Below are 17977 nucleotides of genomic sequence, written 5' to 3'. Positions count from 1 at the left end.
GATTCTTGGATAACGAAGGATAAAAATTTTATCGTTTATATGAAAGGAAAAAAAAAAAAAGAAAAGAAATTAAAGATTAACGTAATCTCTATTTCTTTCAGACACGAAAGTATACCTTCGGTTCCTGTAACCCCATCGTCAACTGATCCGAGCAGCCCGCTTTCATCCACTTCGGCATATTTCACGACGTCCGAAGGTAAAGCGAGGTTTCTGACGAGATATTCTCGAGACGTTAGTGTCGATGATTCTACAAGATCGGAAGATACGACGGCAGTCGTTACAGCGGATAATTCGGATCTCAGGAAGAAGAAGGTAATTAAATTACTTTTTATTCTTAATCCATATTCTACTATCTGTCCGTGAAACTTGGCTTAACGAGATAGAAGGGAATCACTGTGACTTTCATCATTATTTCTAAACGTATGTATGTACATACATATATATATATATACAGTCGACAATTTCTCGTTTATACGTCACGAATATAAGGACAGAGACGGTAGCAACGACAATAGGGGAAAGTTTATGGGTCGCCCACGTTCTGCTCATTAGATTTATCTTGATCCGAGATCGATTCTTCTTCCGCAAAAGCGGAGGACTTTAGCTTTCTCAAAATTCCATTTCGTTTCTCTCGTCGATTAACGAGAAAAGGGATCATTGAATTTTTAGGAAGAGCTCATGATGCGATTGGACAAGAAAGTGATCGTCTTAAGGGCTGAACAAGAGGCTGTTAAAGAAGAGGGAGAAATAAATGAAGCCCTTGGTGCTCGTGTAGCTATGCGTATTTCCGCCGCAGCTAGACCAGCTGAAGCTTCCAAGTATCGACTTCACGTTGAGGAAGTTGGCAAGATTACTAGCCTTCTTCTTAGTCTTAGTGGAAGATTGGCTCGTGCTGAAAACGCCCTTTATGGTATGCCGGCCGATCATGCGGAGAGAGTGAGTATTTTCCCTGTCAAATGGGACGACATTTTTCCTCAACATTTTCTATCCCGTTACAATTTTCTATCCCGTTACTTCTTCTTTATATTAAAGAATTTGATTAATCTTCGAATCCACGCGATTGCGTGAAATCATGACAGTATTAATGCTTTTAATCTTTTTATTTATTTTATCTTTTTTTTTTTTTTTTTTTATTAAATTTACTTTCTTTTCTAATAAAAATTATTATAATATAATTTTTTCCAATTATTTTCATTTTAATATTTATTGATAAATAATATAATATATATATATATATATAGGTTTTTTCATACAAATTTCTAAATAAATACATTCTAAATCATCGAGGTATTGAGGAGAGATTCTCGCGTAGCAGAACCGATTTTTTATTTTTGTACGATTTTAAAGATTACATTTATAAAGAGAGAAAAAGAGAGGAAGAATTAATAAAATTACAACTCGTTTAATGGAATAATTCGAAAACGGTAAATGATCGATAGCAGATATGAAATTGTATAGACTGCATTAAACAATTTTTTTTTTATTCTTGCATGAATGAAGTTTCACAAATATGCTCTTGAAGTTAATAAATGATATTCGAAAAATTCATGAAGTTTAATCGAGACCGTTTAATCGAGATACGTCAAAATTCGATAATGACAAATAATATTCGGAATATATCTCAAAACTCATATATATTCCTGAATAATAATATCAATTTATTGATTATCTTTCTTATCTCGAAGAGATAATGTGTGGACTAGTTTTTTTGACCTCATTCATTTATACGTACATTTTTTCGAAAATTACACTTTTCAATTTGGCATGTAGAATATCTCTAAGATTAATCGATCGATTAACTTTATCAAAAATACATTGAATTTCTTACATTCTTTTACAGATATTATATTTATTGTTTTAATTTTTTTTTGCTTGCTTATTTTGATTTTTTGTCTAAAATTGTTATTCATAATCTAAAATCGAATTTACATCAACAAAATTGTACTATTTTACCAGCGATTTTTGTTTCAGTTTTTTTCCCTTTTTCTTTCTTTTTCTTTTTTAATAGATGTATTCTTTGCATAAATTAACTTATTTTAAAAAAACAATTATTGTTGACCTTTATCTTTAAAATAACCATGACTCATGTTATACAATATACCAACGACGAGTAAATTGCTAGAGTGACGACACGCTTTTAAGTAAATAACGAAATTTTAAGTAAATAACGAAAGAGATAAAAATAAAACAAATTATTTTCATATTTTGTTAATAGCGTCTTTATGTCTTCCGTTCAAAAAAATTTATTTAAATATTATTAATAGTTCTGTTAAAATAAATTTATAGAGATTCATAATTTTCTACGACTCGAGAATTTATTCTTAAAATTAAGCAAAATGAAAACTTTAAAGAATGAAAAATTTGTTATCCGAAAATCTCTCTTTAAACTGAAAGAAAATAATTGGATTTGTACAAAATATCTTCTGATATAATTTTCAATGTATTTTCACGCTGGATTAAAATGCTTTTGTTTTTTTATCATAGAAAATACTGGAGGGCAAGAGAGATAAGCTAATAGATCAGTTGGAAGAAGCTAAGGTTCTGAAGACGAACATCGATAAGCGTAGCATCAACGTTTCGGCGATCCTTTCAAAATATCTAAACGACGAGGAATTTGCCGATTATCAACATTTTATCAACATGAAAGCTAAGCTGATAATGGATACCCGTGAAATTCAAGACAAAGTGAAGCTCGGTGAGGAACAGTTGGCTGCATTGAAGGAAGCTATCGATTAAATCGATTAATAACGACGATGAACTTTAATGGAGACGTGTACGAAATTAAAATAATATTTTAAGTAAGATATTCGTAAAGTATAAAGGTCGTATTTAAAAGTCGCGATACGATAGTACTCGAATATTTCTTGAGAATATTAATAAACAAGACTCCTCATTCATCGTCTATGCGATGTCGAATCGAAGTCTGAACCTATAAGGAAAACAATGTGAACGAGCAAAGATCTACCATACTATCACTTATTATCAATGCATAGATATATAAATATAAAGAAACAACTATATATGTATATATATATACACTTATTCTTCATGTGTATAGGTGTGTGTTTATGTTTGATCTAAAGAAAAAGAAAAAAGATAACAATAACTTTTTACAAATTTTCGAAATTCCTTTTTCACGTGAAAAAGTAAGGAAAACTTTTATAAAACTAACGAAGTTGATAATCCACGATTAAACGGAGTCATATTTAACGCAAAAAAAAAAATGAAAAGAAAAGAAAGAATGTAAAGACAAATGTAAATTTAATTTTTTTCAACTTTCTTTGATAAAATAACAAGAATAAAACGATATAGCGATTGTTTCACATTTTCCTTGTTAATTTAGTAGGTTCGGACTAAATCTCTATGATCTTCGAGAGCCAAGTGCCTATGCTCAAGTGCCGCCTAGTCCTTTTTAAGATTACACGTCGATCTTCTCCCCGTGTTCCCTGATGATCCGCTCTAGAAATAATATTTCTCTTAACTTTATTAAACGATAAGTTTACTAGAGGGTAACATGAGGATAAACAAAAGGAAAGAAAAAAGAGAGAGAAAGAGAGTGAGAAAAAAGAAACACGGGAAGCTTCTTCTTTAGATCTTTCCTCGAGGAGAAAGCGACATCGTAATCGCATGAAAGTGATACGAGAAAGAAGAAAAAAAAAGAAAAGAAAAAAAATGAAAAACTTGATATGTAAATATATATAGAGAGCAAAAGAAGCGAAGATATAAATGTAAACCTTTAATTGAATGCTTCCTCATTCGATAATATGTATGAGGTAAGCGAATGATTGTTCGTTGTTTTGTCATTTTTATATATATATATATATATATATATATATATATATATATATATATAAACATATGTATACATATACATATAGAAAGGAAAAAAAGAAGAAGAGAAAAAAGAAATCACATGGAAAGATTGAATACATTTCTTCGCTTGTACGGTATGTATGTATACCTGTACGAAATTGACGGTATTAATCGATCATTCATAAAACTATGAAAAATTCTATTATATTATCAAATAATTGAGAATTATTGAAACAATCAAAATTCTAATATGTATCGTGTAGAAAAAAGAAATTTGATTATTATTTTCGATAAAGGAGAAATATGTCGTCGGCATACGATCGAACGAAACACATAGTGTTTGACTTCGGTGCAATATTTTTTTTTAACTCCTCGGAAGGTCTGATAACGCGAAATGTAGAGCGATATAAACGAGATATTGACTATACTGAATTAAAAAGTCAAAAAAAAATATCTAAGCAGGTATCGTCGACACGCTCGAATCTTTTACACGTTGCTCGGTGTAAGCATTAACATTTCGCGTATGTATGTTTCACGAAGAAGCGAGACGTTTGAAAGGGAAGAAAAAAACGAGAAAACGAAAAAAAAAAAAAAACAAAAAGAAACAAAAAAAGAAAGGAAGAAAGAAAATGAATATGCTATAACCCGTGCTGCCTTCTTATATACAATATGTGATATAAGAGTATAAGGAGAGCGTACGCTTTGCACCACGTCGCTAAACGTTTTTTTTTTCTCGTTTCGACGTTGTATCTTTAAAGATAAAGCGACGTTGTACATGTACATATATATATTATATAGATTTTTAGTACATAAGCGCATACACAGGACATAATACTACCGTATTATCGAAATTATATACACGAGTTTGCGTTCATAAATACAGACATATACACTTATCCACACACACACACACACACACACACACAGACACGTACACGCATACAAGATGCCTATACAAAAAGTACTATTTTTTACATTTCGTTCTAACCACGGGGTTCCACGTGGATCCCTATGACGCTTGTGATTTTACTTATTCTATAGTACCGGACCAAGGACTCTCGAAAAGAAGTGCGTTGTTAACGCGCGAATAGATTTCGAGCCTCCATGGTGTAACGGTGTTATCGAGAAAAATTTTATGCCTCGTTCATTGCTAGATCGCAGACATAATAGACATTTCTGTTTGTTTTGATTTTAAATATCGGTCCATTCATCTTCTCCATTATCGATTTCGTTTTGTGGTCATCCTCAAATTAATACGAAAACGGGGAAGAGATTATACGGAGAAATAAATTTGTCGAAGGAAATCAAGGAAATCCTCCGGTTTTTTGAGCTTCGTTAATGAAACATTTACCGAAGACTCAAAGATCCCGAGATGGAGTCCTATCTCGTCATCATAGATATTCTCTTTATAAACTCCGATTTATAAAAGTTTTAACGCAAACAATACAGGAATGCGATATTTTTTTTTTGTTTCTTTGTTTGTTCGTTCATTTGGTGTGTTTTTTTTTTCTTTAATTTTTATTTGTTTATTTTCTTTTTTCAAAACGTCGAAGATTGAACACAGGGCATAAAATTTTCCGACATAATAGTCAGTTTCTGTTCCTTGTTTGTTTCTCGATATTTTTTTGCAATTTCATGTTATTAGAATATTCTGCAGTATCTCGCCATTAACCGATTAAAAAAAAAAGAAAAAAAAGAAAAGAGAGAGAGAGAGAGAGGGGGGTAGAGAGAGAATGATGATAGCTCGTATCTTCGATTTGAAGAAATGTGAGGATGAAGAAGAAGAAAAAGACGAAGTAAGTTGCATTAAGATGAAAAATCTTCTTACCCCTATAACGCCATGGTACGGCGCAGCTATAAGAATTGTAAATAACAAATTATCCGAAACATGGTGCTCTGGAAATCTATTTTTTACGAGAAGAAACGTTCCATTAATTCGTAGGTTTATATTGTTTCTAAGGTCATTAATATTAATTTTACATTTTCACTGTGTACATATTATTAAACATTATTCTTCTGCGTGATGCGAATATTCATAACCAGTTTATACGTACACAATACACTTGCGTCACTCAATTGTAAGCGACTACGTTAGGACGTCGTTTAATTTGACAATATTATCGCATACGAATGTATTATGGAATGAATCATTACGATAATTACCTATCTCAAATTCGCTTGAAATAAATAACATGTTGAAAATTATTACTTGCGAATTTATTTGGTGAATTTTTTATAATTATCTGAAAAAAAAAAGAAAAAAAAGAAACTGCACCTCCTCGTTAAATAATAATGTTGACTTATCAATAATTCATAATGAAAAGTTACAATTTTATCAGAAGAAACTTTCACAATTACTCTTATCGACTGAGTATTTTATCATCATGATCAATAACTTTTATATCTAACGATTCAATATCTTTATCAATTATGTGTAAGTAAGTGAGCATATCTATATAATGTTAAAATGAAATATTATTATATAAGGCACTTTACGATGATAAATTACTTGGAAACCTCAATATATAAAAACTACTTATAATTTTCGCTATGTATCAACTGTTGGTAAAATAGTTTCCTTGGAAAAAATATCCAATCTATTATATCATATATAAGTAATGTATCGATCGAGAAAAAAAGACTACGTTTATTGAAATTAATCAGGATTAACTTAATAATATATATATATACAAAAGCAATTAGGAACAATATAAATAAGATTAACAAGGAACATGTGAACATTAAAACATTTTGTTAGTACATAATAAATTTACAAATTTCCATAGATTTACGATGGAAAATTAAAAAAGACAGAAATTCTAAATAAAAAGAAAATGGACGATACAATTCTCATACTCGTTAAATTGTATCTCGTATTATTGATTGAATATTATTATCCATTCACTCGATAATCTCTGATAAACACTTATCTCTGATACGTTTCTATATAGACGCTATCGGAAATCCGGAAACTTTCCCTTGATCTTATCCACCGCGATAGTACCTACTTTTCGTGTTAAACCAATGAAACTCGAGATCGTTTTTAGTAGCGATTCTCTTCTTCTATTTCCCATACTTCCTCGACGATATCTTTCCGCTTCGTTCACCATTCCCTTCGATATCCTACCAGGCAGCTGAGACGTCTCCTCTTGTCGTTGGTTATCGTTATTTTGTTCTCCCTTCTTACCGATTTCTCTAATGCAAAGACATTCAAGATGCCGTTGGCGTCGATGTCAAACGTATACCGAGGTAAAAGAGAAAAGGGAGAGAAAGGGATATAATGGTATGAGAAAAGAAAAAAAAAAGAAACGCTAGTGGTAAGAGACAAGTTAGTTCCTATCTAGGATGGCTTGTATGCGCGTATATGCTCGTGTCATTGCAATCCCCATCCATCCCATATCCACCTCTCTTTCTTAGTGTTTTCGTTTTCTTTTCTACGTCCTTTTCCCGTTCCTTTCTTTCTCTTCTTACTTCCTTCTTCTACCTCCTCAACCTTCACAAGCCAGCAGCATCACCGCAGCAAAACCTTTCGTTTCTCCTCCTCCCATTTCACCGGCATCCGGATGCTTATTCGGAGTGTCTGACAATTCCAATAGAACCCCGTCCGACTCGCGTACACCGATGGCAGCAGGCAGAAAAGGAATCTCGAGACACGGAGGATCGCCTGGAAAGGATCTCTTCCCTAACCCCTTCCTACCACTCACCCCCATCTACATTCTACCTATTCCTTGTCCTTCCTCTTACGTCTTCGATCTCTCTCTCTCTCTCTACTTCTATCTCTTAGCGAGTGGCGTTTCCATCTTATCTTTTTCCTTTTCTATTTCTCTCTTTCCCTCTCTTTCTCTCACTCTCTCTCTCTCTCTCTCTCTCTCTCTCTCTCTCTCTCTCTTTCATTTCTTCCTCATCTTCTTACCGATCGCATCTCGACGCAGATCGCCGCGGACTCGTTCCTTTACGGAATTGTTTTCTTATCTCTAATATCGGCTCCTCAGTAACGCTTTATTAACGCTTCCAAAGCTGGTATGGGACTCGCTCTTTTAATTACTGATCGGTAATCGTGAAAAAAGGTCGATGGATCAAATGTGAAACTCGTTCTGTTTTCGTTCCTGATATAAGTATATACTTATTTTATGTTTTTCAAGAATACAAGAAGTTGATTCGAAATCCGTGATATCATCGAAACGTAATCTAATATTAAATTTGTTATGTTGTGTAATTTATAGTGAATGTACGATTACGAAGTAATAATGATTTAAATTTGTAGGATAATACAAAAGCTTGCATGTGTGTGTGTGTGTGTGTATTATGGTTTTAAAGTCTTATAGAATTTGTTTTTAATGAACTTAAATTTTGAATAGTCCCCCTCATGTATTTTTTTATTAAAACAAATTTTTTTTCCTTTTTTGTTTACTCTGCTTTCTTTCTTATCCTTTTTTATTTTTCGTCGAGCTATAGAATATTTCAAAACTTCTGAATATAAAATAAAAATCTTTTCTCTGACTTGACTCGATCGTCGGTCGTTCAAGAAAATGCAAAAATTTCTTCCTACCGGTAGGGGATATGTATTCCCCGATCGTCGGTCACCACCACCCGGTTGGAGCCCAATATTTTCGAAGTCTCTTAGGACTTTGAAGAACCTCGGACATCCATCCGAGCGATCAACGTCCAAGAGCTCGCTTGGATTTCTGAAATAAAATTTCTTTCTTCGGCCAGGATTCAAAAAGAGAACCCATGTCCGCCAGAGTTGTAGTCAAGTACCCTAACCTCACGGCTAAGATATTTTCAGAACTTATATATAAGTCAGAGACGTGAAAACTTTTCGTTGGAGAAGAAATGGTTCTCTCCTACTACTGCTATATTCGAGTATGCTTACTCCTCCAGCGTTTTCAGATGTTACTAATTCACATAAACGTAATACCTACACACACACACACACACACACATATATATATTCTTCATGTGTAGATGATGAAACATAGTAATACCCTAGCTGTGGCAATGTAACGACAGTGAATAAGCTTTAGAGAGTGTTGTTATTGTGAGACCAAGAATTCACTAAGGAGAAATAAAAGAAAAAGTAGGGGAATAAGGAGCAATTCGCTCCGCAAACCAAACTTTTGACGTCCTAACTTTTCTTAAAAGTTTCTATATAACACTAAATGTTTTTTAAATGTCTTCAAATTTTTTAAATTAAACACATCTTTTTTCCTTCTAGATAAACTCTCCTTGGGGATTGTCACATATTTCATAAGAACATTATTAACAGACTTCCATATTTTGTATTGTAGAATAAAAAAAAATATATATATATATATAATTTTCGATAAGGTAAAAAAATAAATAATCGTTTCCTTTTTTTTGGAATAAATACTTAGAAGCTTTTTAAATTCCTTTTACATTACGTTCTTCTCGTATTATTCTTTATTTAAGCGGAAACAGTTCTATTCAAATGAAACTTCTAATTTTATTCACAGGTATTCCTATGTCGAGTGTGGCTCGACATCGATATTCTTATGCTCGAACGTGACTCGATATTTTTCAGGCTTGCATTCTATAGCAACTCTCTTTTTATTGCAAAATGCCATGTTTTCATTAGAGTAAACCGTTTGAAGTAATATCTTTTTTAGTAAAACATTACTATATAAAGGGAGAATTATTAGTAATCATTATAAAAGGAACGTCTTATCAAAGATATTTTGCTATGTCCTTTCACGTCTAGTTTTTCTTTTACAAAAATCTTATTTTTGGAGGGAAGTGAGGAGGGGAAAATCTTTTAAAAATGTGAATGGAATTTTGTATCATGAGAATATGACTTTCAAAAGGATGACATGAAAAATGTATTTGAAAAAAAATTGAAAATATTTTTAAATATATACGTATACCTAAGTATATCTATATCCACTAAATAAAATGATTTATATATAAAAAAAAAAAATATTTCTTGAGTTGCCCTTTATCTATCTTTCACATCACACGGGGCCTACTCTACCGGTTCAAGCATGCTCTCAAAGAGATCCTGATTCAATTCCTCGAAGCAGACCGACGCATGATCGACGTGTAGAAGTCGATACCATCAAGGAGGGAATCGATCTCCAAATTGACTTCCTTTCGTTGCTTTTATGTTACCTTAACGAAATAGAGTGATGGTTAATTTTAGATTTTTAAAGTTATTTAGAAGAAGAAAACGATTTACAAGTGAATCAAATAATTCTTTACGAATTATTACTAATTATAATTTGTTATCATAAAATGAAGTTCCCGGTTTTGTTCATAGATGGTGATAAGATATAAATTGAATGCTTAAAATGAAACGCATCTTAAAGTTAAAGAAAAAAGGAAAAAAAAGAAAAATGAAATGAAAAAAATCCCGAGAATTTTTCATTATTACTCTAATACATTACAAAATAACATTATGGATGACGAATATAAAAATAAATCATAACTTGATCGAAATAAGTAAGTAAGCGTTTCGTATTAAGATAAAAGAAAAAAAAATATATCTTAAGCGTCAGCGAAGATGGATATATTCGATGAATAAAAAGATAGATAGTATGCCACACGCGATACGTATCGATATGTCGAAAGTATCGCCACACAGATCAAATATCGGAACGTTCATCTTACCATGAATCTTTTTATAGAGTCCTTATGCAATGGCGGTAGTGGCCGACTCGTTAATGATCCTGACGATTTTCGAATCGGAGATCGTGACTGAGTCTTTGGTGGCTTAACGATTGAAAATCGTTGAAGTAAACCAGTATCGTGATAGACTTCAATCATTTCTTTCATCAGAAACATTGATGAGATATTTTTAGCCAAGAACGTCTTCGTTTCGCTGTATCTGATACATCGAGAACGTGTGAATGAATTTCAAATGTTTCGGAGAAATTTTTTCGAAGAAATAAAAATAGCTACTAAAGGCACATACGATCTACTGATTTGTTACAAAAATTAATGCAAAAAATTTGCATACTCGAAATTAAATTTATTAACAATATATAATCGATTGTAATGTCGAATCAACATGTTTCTATTGATCCTTGTTTTTGGTTCCTTTTGTTATATCCGTTTTTATATTAAGTAACGAATTCAATATTTTGTATTAATATATATTGTTTCAATGTAGTTATATATATTTAGACATTATAATACAATTGTGCTTGTAACTAATAAATTAAAAATAGTTAGAAGTTGTAAGAAATCTGAGCTGTACTTGTACAAGAGAAATATTGGAAAACTAACAATTATTTTGCTATAATCGATAAAATTAAGGATTTGAATTTAATTTGAAAAAAAAATATATATGATTCAATGGGAAAAAAAGAAAAAAGAAAGTAACTGAAATCGCATTTTTAAAACGTGGTATAAAATATTTGTCATCTTAGTTCATTACAATCTCAAAAGTATTAATGTAAAGCAAAATGATGATTACTGTTTCCAATGGAATCTTTTCCTTCGTTTATCGAATAACATTAATTCGAACGATTTCCAATTGACTTCGATTAGAGTAAGAGTTCTTCGAGCACATCTTTAACCCAGAGACTCACGGAAGTTCCACAGATGGTTCAACATCGAAACGATTAGATTCCATTAAGTAACCTGGAAGACACGAAGTTCCTTGATAATCGAACGACAGAGAACGGATCTATGCGTTCGCATCTCCTGGTACAGAGCAAAGCAGATTGCATTAAAGCACGAGAGAACCCTATGAGAAGATGAGGCAAATCGAGCGCGTTCCTCTGTTTACTTCGAATTCTCCAAAGGAAACGGCCGTCGTTGCTGTTAACGTCGTAAACACGCTCTGTTGCGAGTTACTCGCGAGCATCTTTCGAATGCTGCTGAAACGTAAATGAGAGAGAACGAGAGAGATAGTAATAGAGAGAAAGAGACAGAGAGAGAGAGAGAGAGAGAGGAGGTTTCGAAGCGAAGAGTCGATTTGGCAGCTCCATGCGACCGCATTACCGACTTCGCCGGTGCTTCTGGTATCTCTCTTCCATCCGGTTTACAACGTGGCATTTCATCGGCCCGGAAACGAGACCAGAAAGCGGATGCGTTTCAGTTTCTTGCGGTTACGCTAACTGCTCTGCCAATTCAATCGAAACTTCTTTTCCATGAAAATTTTTTCTTATTGCTTTCCTAGCAGGTAATTGCTATCTTTTTTTTTTTTTTGCTGATATCACAGATTCTCAATAATATCGTGAGAAGTTTTATGATATTATGTATAATTTAATTATGTTTAATTTAATAATAGATTTTGAAAAATTTTAAACGAGTCTTACGTGAAGTTTATATTTATTGAATGTAATTCATTAATCACGAGTTTTATCAATGACTGCAATAACCATACTCTTAGTTTTAAAAGAAAATCTCTTTTATTGATAAGAATATATAACGCAAAAAATATATATCAGTTATATTGTATAGTTGTTGATATCAATCAAAGTATCAACATCAAGTTCGAAAGAAAAAATATTTTGATTCAGTAGAAGCAATCGAATTTAATACAAAAAAAAATTTTTTATCAATAGAGTATATTTTCAATCTACTTCAGCCACGAACATGATAATATATTTTTAAAGCTAACTCAGCAATTCAATCTAACCACGTAGAAAGAATTTTCTTGTGGTACGGTTATTTTGACACAGCATTATATCTGATATCTTTTAAAATTTCTTTTGGACAAGTATACACGAAATTATGTTCTAGTTGACTGCAACACACAAACTTTATGATCATGAATGACATAGTCTTTATCAAAAGATCATCCAACCGTCGTCATAGTTTTCGTATCACACAGGATAGTAAAGAGAGAAAAAGAGAAAAACAGAAAGATAAAGAAAGAAAGAAGGTCAAGATTGAGCTTCCTTCGATGAAAGGAATCACATGTAGAAACCCTCTCTCTCTCTCTCTCTCTCTCTCTCTCTAAGGTAGCCTCGATCGATCTGGTCGAGCTTTAACCAAGCTAATTCGAGAACGTGTTCCATGTCAACGACACGGGATGCATGTACACGTACATACATACATTCACGTAAGATCCGCCCCTAAATGGTTCACCAATAACAGTAAAGACGTTGCTCAGCTATCGTCGCTCGTGGAAGACGTGCTGCAGCCTTGCCTATAAATTCGTGGAGACCGTAGAACACCGATTGTACCGGTCAAACCTACAAGATTTCAGGAATACCTTGTCCCTATCGATAAGATACATCGGCGAAGTAAACATTTTTTATTTTGATAAAATATTAGAACAAATCGATATGATGAATTGACGAGAATAAAAGGCACGTGATCTTTATCTTTGATATATTAAATTTTAAAGGACTAATATGTACTCAAAGACATGATCTTTCTCAGTTCTCGTAAACTGATGGGAACGAAGAAATTCTATATTAAAAAATTGTTTGATTTTTTTCTTTATGATTAATTTTATGGAAGAAGAAAATTTCGCAAAAGTCGTTATTTCCTCAAAAAAAAAAAAAATAAAAATAAAGGGAAAAAAATGACAAGAAAAAAAATGTTAATAACCCTCATTTTTGGAAATATGAATTTTTTAATATCAGACAATATTTTGTAGCTAATTTAATTTTGGATTAAATTGTATATGTACATATACAATATATAAATGTATGTTCCATGCTTAACAGAGATATTGATGATGATGCAACGGTAGTTCGTAAACAATGATAAAGTGAAACTATGAATGTGAACTTTTCTAAAAATTTCAAATTAGTTGAATTGTTTTATTGTTTTTTATTGTTATAATACATAATTTTCACAATAATAGTATTTTACAAAAAAATATTTCAGACATACAGACTTCTTGCAACGTGCATCCCTTATAATACCGTGACAATGAGATTCATAATCTTCTATGTGACAAAAGTCAACAATTTTTATCAATTAAAATCAAATAGATAAGAAGAAACACATGTTTGTTATTTTCATCAATTCTATCAATCTATAAATTTTTATTAATCTTAAGAAATTATTGTAGTATCATATAGAAGAGGAAATTCAATTTAAAGCTTTCTTTATTATTATTTAATATTAAATGAAAATAATGACAATTAATTTTCTAATAAATTTGTTGCACTTCGAGCATTTCTTTCTTTAATATTTAAAATCGAAATCGACCAGTTTGCAAATATTCCTTATAAATAAAATAAAAGAGATACAGAGAGAGAGAGAGAGAGAGAGAGAGAAAAAAAGGAAAAGAAAGAAATAGAAAGAGGGAACAGTATGAATATTTAAATAACAAATATATAAGTAAATGTATAGGTAAGAGAAGACTGAAATATCAAATATCGAAATTGAATTGAGTAACCTCCTTTCATAAATATGTCAGTAGAGCTTAGTAAACAGGAACGTACAAAGTCGGTACGAACCGAGCTGTTCATTCGAGTAACGTCGTAGGTACGCCGCGAACCTTGCTAGGTATATGCACTCCATGTATTGTGAAAGCTCTTGGCGGTCGTGGTCGTAGTCGTGGTCGTGCTACAGCATGGATTTAAAGCCGGAAAATTTATTGTTTCGCGAGGAGGCGGACAGAAGCGACGAAAGGGATGAAACGGGTGTACATGGTTTGGAGTATGCAAAATACAGAGAGAGAGAGAGAGAGAGAGAGAGAGAGAGAGAGACAGAGAGGGGGAGAAAGAGACAAAGAAAGATAAAGAGAGAAGGTGCAATGTTAGATAGAAAGAGAGGAAGACAAACGAATTCGAAAAGCTCTGGCAGACGACCGAAAACCAGTCGCCTCGAATCCTGTTACCCCCTTCCAATCTGGCTCTGTTTCAGCAACTGCTTCGCCGAATCTTTCCATCCTGACTATCGGTCTCTCTCGTCATCTCGAATGAACGTCCTACGTCGTGTCACAACGATCTTATAAGATCTCGAGAATTCACACCCAACCAAAAGTGAATTGGAATGCTTTTAGCTTTCCCACTTAGTCCTTTGAGATCCTTTTAAGTTTGTGTTACGGGCATCACGACTATGCTTCCATGAGAGAATCAGCGGCTTAATGTTAAAACCTTATCTTCCCTGTAGATCCATGATTACGTGTCATATGTGAATTATGGTTCAGTGAGAGCTCAGAGAGTTGTTAACTCGTATAATTTCTCGATATTCTCTTACACGACTCGGCTTGCTCAGGTGGTCTTGTGATGGATGATCGTTCGTTAAATAGATGTTCCTCTGTATTATTCTCGTCGCACGTTTATTTTCCTTCCTTAAACGCTATTATAAAAACAGATGTTCAATGATAGACATTGTGTGATCATAGAAAAAAATGGAGTACATTGTTTTAAAACCAGCCTCGACAGATGGTTCCTTATCGAACTTACATTCGAAAAGAAAACTATTAGAAACAATTAAGTATTCTAATGTCTTCCTCTGTCTATCTATCCGTCTGTATTCACTGTCTCTCTCTATCTCTCTCTCTTTCTTTTACAAATAAAAATAATTGTTATAGAGATAGATGAAAGATCGCTCGATCGATTGTCTACTTGCGAGAAATAACTTTGTTTTAATAATGTAAAATTTATATACAACTTTACATGCAACGTTACGCATATAGTTACGTATACTATGAAACTATCAAATTGTATAGGAGTCTACAACACAGATGGTCTATTTTGGTCATCTGTTATTTCCTAAAATTCGTGCGCTTGCATATGCATATTATGTAAATACTTGTATCTACGTAGAAATCGATAGGACGCGCGGTGACATCTTTTGATAAATCCGTACGTAAAGAAAACAAAACAAAAAAAAAGAAAACAAATAAACAAACAAAGAAAGAAAGAAAAATAAGGCGTGCGAGTATTGACGGTTAGTTGCAGATAGAATTCCGAGATGAATAGAACGTGCTCTTCTCATAAGACCGAAGGATACAGATATTTTTTCTTTTTCTTTCCTCTTTTTTTTTTTTTTTTTTGTTATTATTTACATTATTAAAACCTTTACGTGTTTACACGAGTATCGATGTCGTAATTGGCTTTACTTATTTTACAACTTCGATTTTATTACTCACACAATATTTTCGAAAATATTATACCCAAACATTGTTAATTTTTTCAAAATACACAGGTTTATAATTATGTTCCATGTCCTGCAAATTATGATACGACATTATCGCATGTCAGAAATTTCTAAGATAAATAAATCATAAAATTCAAGGGATTATTCGTATATAGAAATAGGAAGATAAGATAGAAAGAGAGGACATTCCGAAAATAAGTTAGCTGGATATTCAGTAAGAAGCTTAACGATTTGCGATTGCCGACCAATATGGTGCTTACACGAGGATGAAACGATATAAATCCCAAAACGCTTACAGTTATTGCGGATTCAACGTATATAACATCTATTCGAACGTTAGCCTGCTGGTTTTAAGCGGTAATTTGCTGATAACAACGACGAGATAAAACGAGGAGATAGAACGTAATCGCCATAATAGTTGTGTTGCTATTAGGGCAGACAACGAATACACGAATATTGTAAGGGAATATTCTACGATAAGAAAAATATCAAAAAAATTTAATCAACTTATATCGACATAATGAACTCGACTAATTAACTATCTTGACAGTTTCATTCTTTTTATATATATATATATATTTAATACTAATTTGTATCGTCAGATTATTAATAATTTCATTATTCCATTTATAGGGGTAAGAAAAATTATTAATAATTATTATTAATCGTCGAATAGGGTATTTTTCAAACGATTTTTATTTTCGTATTGTTTCAAATGTATTAATAATTAAATCTTAATAATTAATATTATATCATCAGTCGATTGATGAGCATTATATCCCACATTATGAGAGAACAAGTAATACTTATATTATTATATAAGTGATCCTGCTATGATATTTAAGGTATTATTAACTTACTTGTATTTTGACTATCTTGAAATAGACGTAAAAATATATCGTCGTATTTTAGAAGACGACGATTGGAAACTTGGAAACTGACGTTTCTTATATATCCTTTTTAAAGGCTAACGCAGACAGGAAAGAGAAAACGACGTTAGACTTCTCGATCGTGTCACTGGATAGAGTATCCCGCTATTCGGAAGACATATACGATGGCAGACCTCATATGGTATTCATGAAAACGACGTATTCGTCAATGACATGATCGGTGTCTCCGAATACAAATCTACGCTCGAGTTGCAACTGTGTGGAAACGTTGCTACTATCTTTTTCTTTCTTCCTATGATTTTCTTACAGTCAACATTTCTCTCTCTCTCTCTCCCCCCTTTCTCTCTCTCTCTCCCTTGTTTCTTTCATTTCTCTACAGAATATTTACAGTGAGTAGAAAAAGAGGGAGATGTAGAGAGAGAGAGAGAGAGAGAGAGAGAGAGAGAGAGAGAGAGAGAGAGAGAGATAAAGATAGTGAAAGGGAAAGAGATAGAGAAAGAGAGAAGCATTTTTCTGACGGATGACAGCAAACGAGAACGTCAACGTATACTCGATCTCGTACGTAGGTAGTCGCGTGTGTCATTTGAGTTATTTCACACATGGCGGTCGATCGATGGATATCGCATTCCATTCCAAGAGTCCCTATCGTCTCTCCTCCTACTCCTCCTCCCTATCTCTCTTACCTTCTCGCTATGCACGCTATCTTTTGCGTACATACCAAGCGATGGGTGCACGCTATACAGGTCGGAACGCATAACTACATTCCTTCGAATATCATTGAAGAGCGAGAGAAAGAGAAAGATAAATAGATAGAGAGAGAGAGAGAGAGAGAGAGAGAGAGAAAAAGAGCGTGAGAAACGGTTTCTTTTTGTTTTTTATTCTTTTTGCTTTTTTATTTTTTTATTACCTTTTTTATTTTTTATTTTTTTTAAAGCTGCTTCTGATAAGAAAAGCGTACTTATATATCGGGACTAGTAATTTGTTCCATCGACGTCCTTTTAATCGCTTCGTACGTTCTACGGTAACAAATTGGATCACGAATCGAGAGAGAACGCGGAAGAAAATCGATAAACGCGTTATACGGCGAATGTAAAGGATACGAGAATCAGAGAGAAGAGAGAGAGAAAGAGAGAGAGAGAGAGAGAGAGAGAGTGAGAGAACAAGGTAGGACGATTGTGCTTTGATAGGGAGCACGATCGTCGAATAAATTATCAGTATAAAATCCCATTTTCTCGGATAGA

At 32.8% G+C, this 17977-nt stretch overlaps 1 protein-coding gene across 3 annotated transcripts in view; it reads left to right on the top strand.

Annotated features, from left to right (window-relative positions):
• Positions 1–6018, top strand: part of Shrm (shroom) — a 161000-nt gene extending 154982 nt beyond the window's left edge. For all 3 annotated transcript variants that reach the window (XM_035872682.2, XM_035872684.2, XM_035872686.2), the window contains exons 11-13: positions 102–312; positions 670–936; positions 2485–6018. In XM_035872682.2, the coding sequence (XP_035728575.2) occupies positions 102–312; positions 670–936; positions 2485–2736 (730 nt within the window). In that variant the 3' untranslated portion in view covers positions 2737–6018. The remainder of the gene's footprint in view (positions 1–101; positions 313–669; positions 937–2484) is intronic.
• The last annotated feature ends 11959 nt before the right edge of the window (positions 6019–17977 follow it).

The sequence above is a fragment of the Vespa mandarinia genome, chromosome 23 (assembly GCF_050613455.1).
Source record: "Vespa mandarinia isolate Hongniang chromosome 23, ASM5061345v1, whole genome shotgun sequence".
NCBI classification, from domain to species: Eukaryota; Metazoa; Arthropoda; class Insecta; order Hymenoptera; family Vespidae; genus Vespa; species Vespa mandarinia.
Note: the sequence above shows the minus strand (reverse complement) of the source record. Positions and strands in the feature narration are given on the sequence as shown.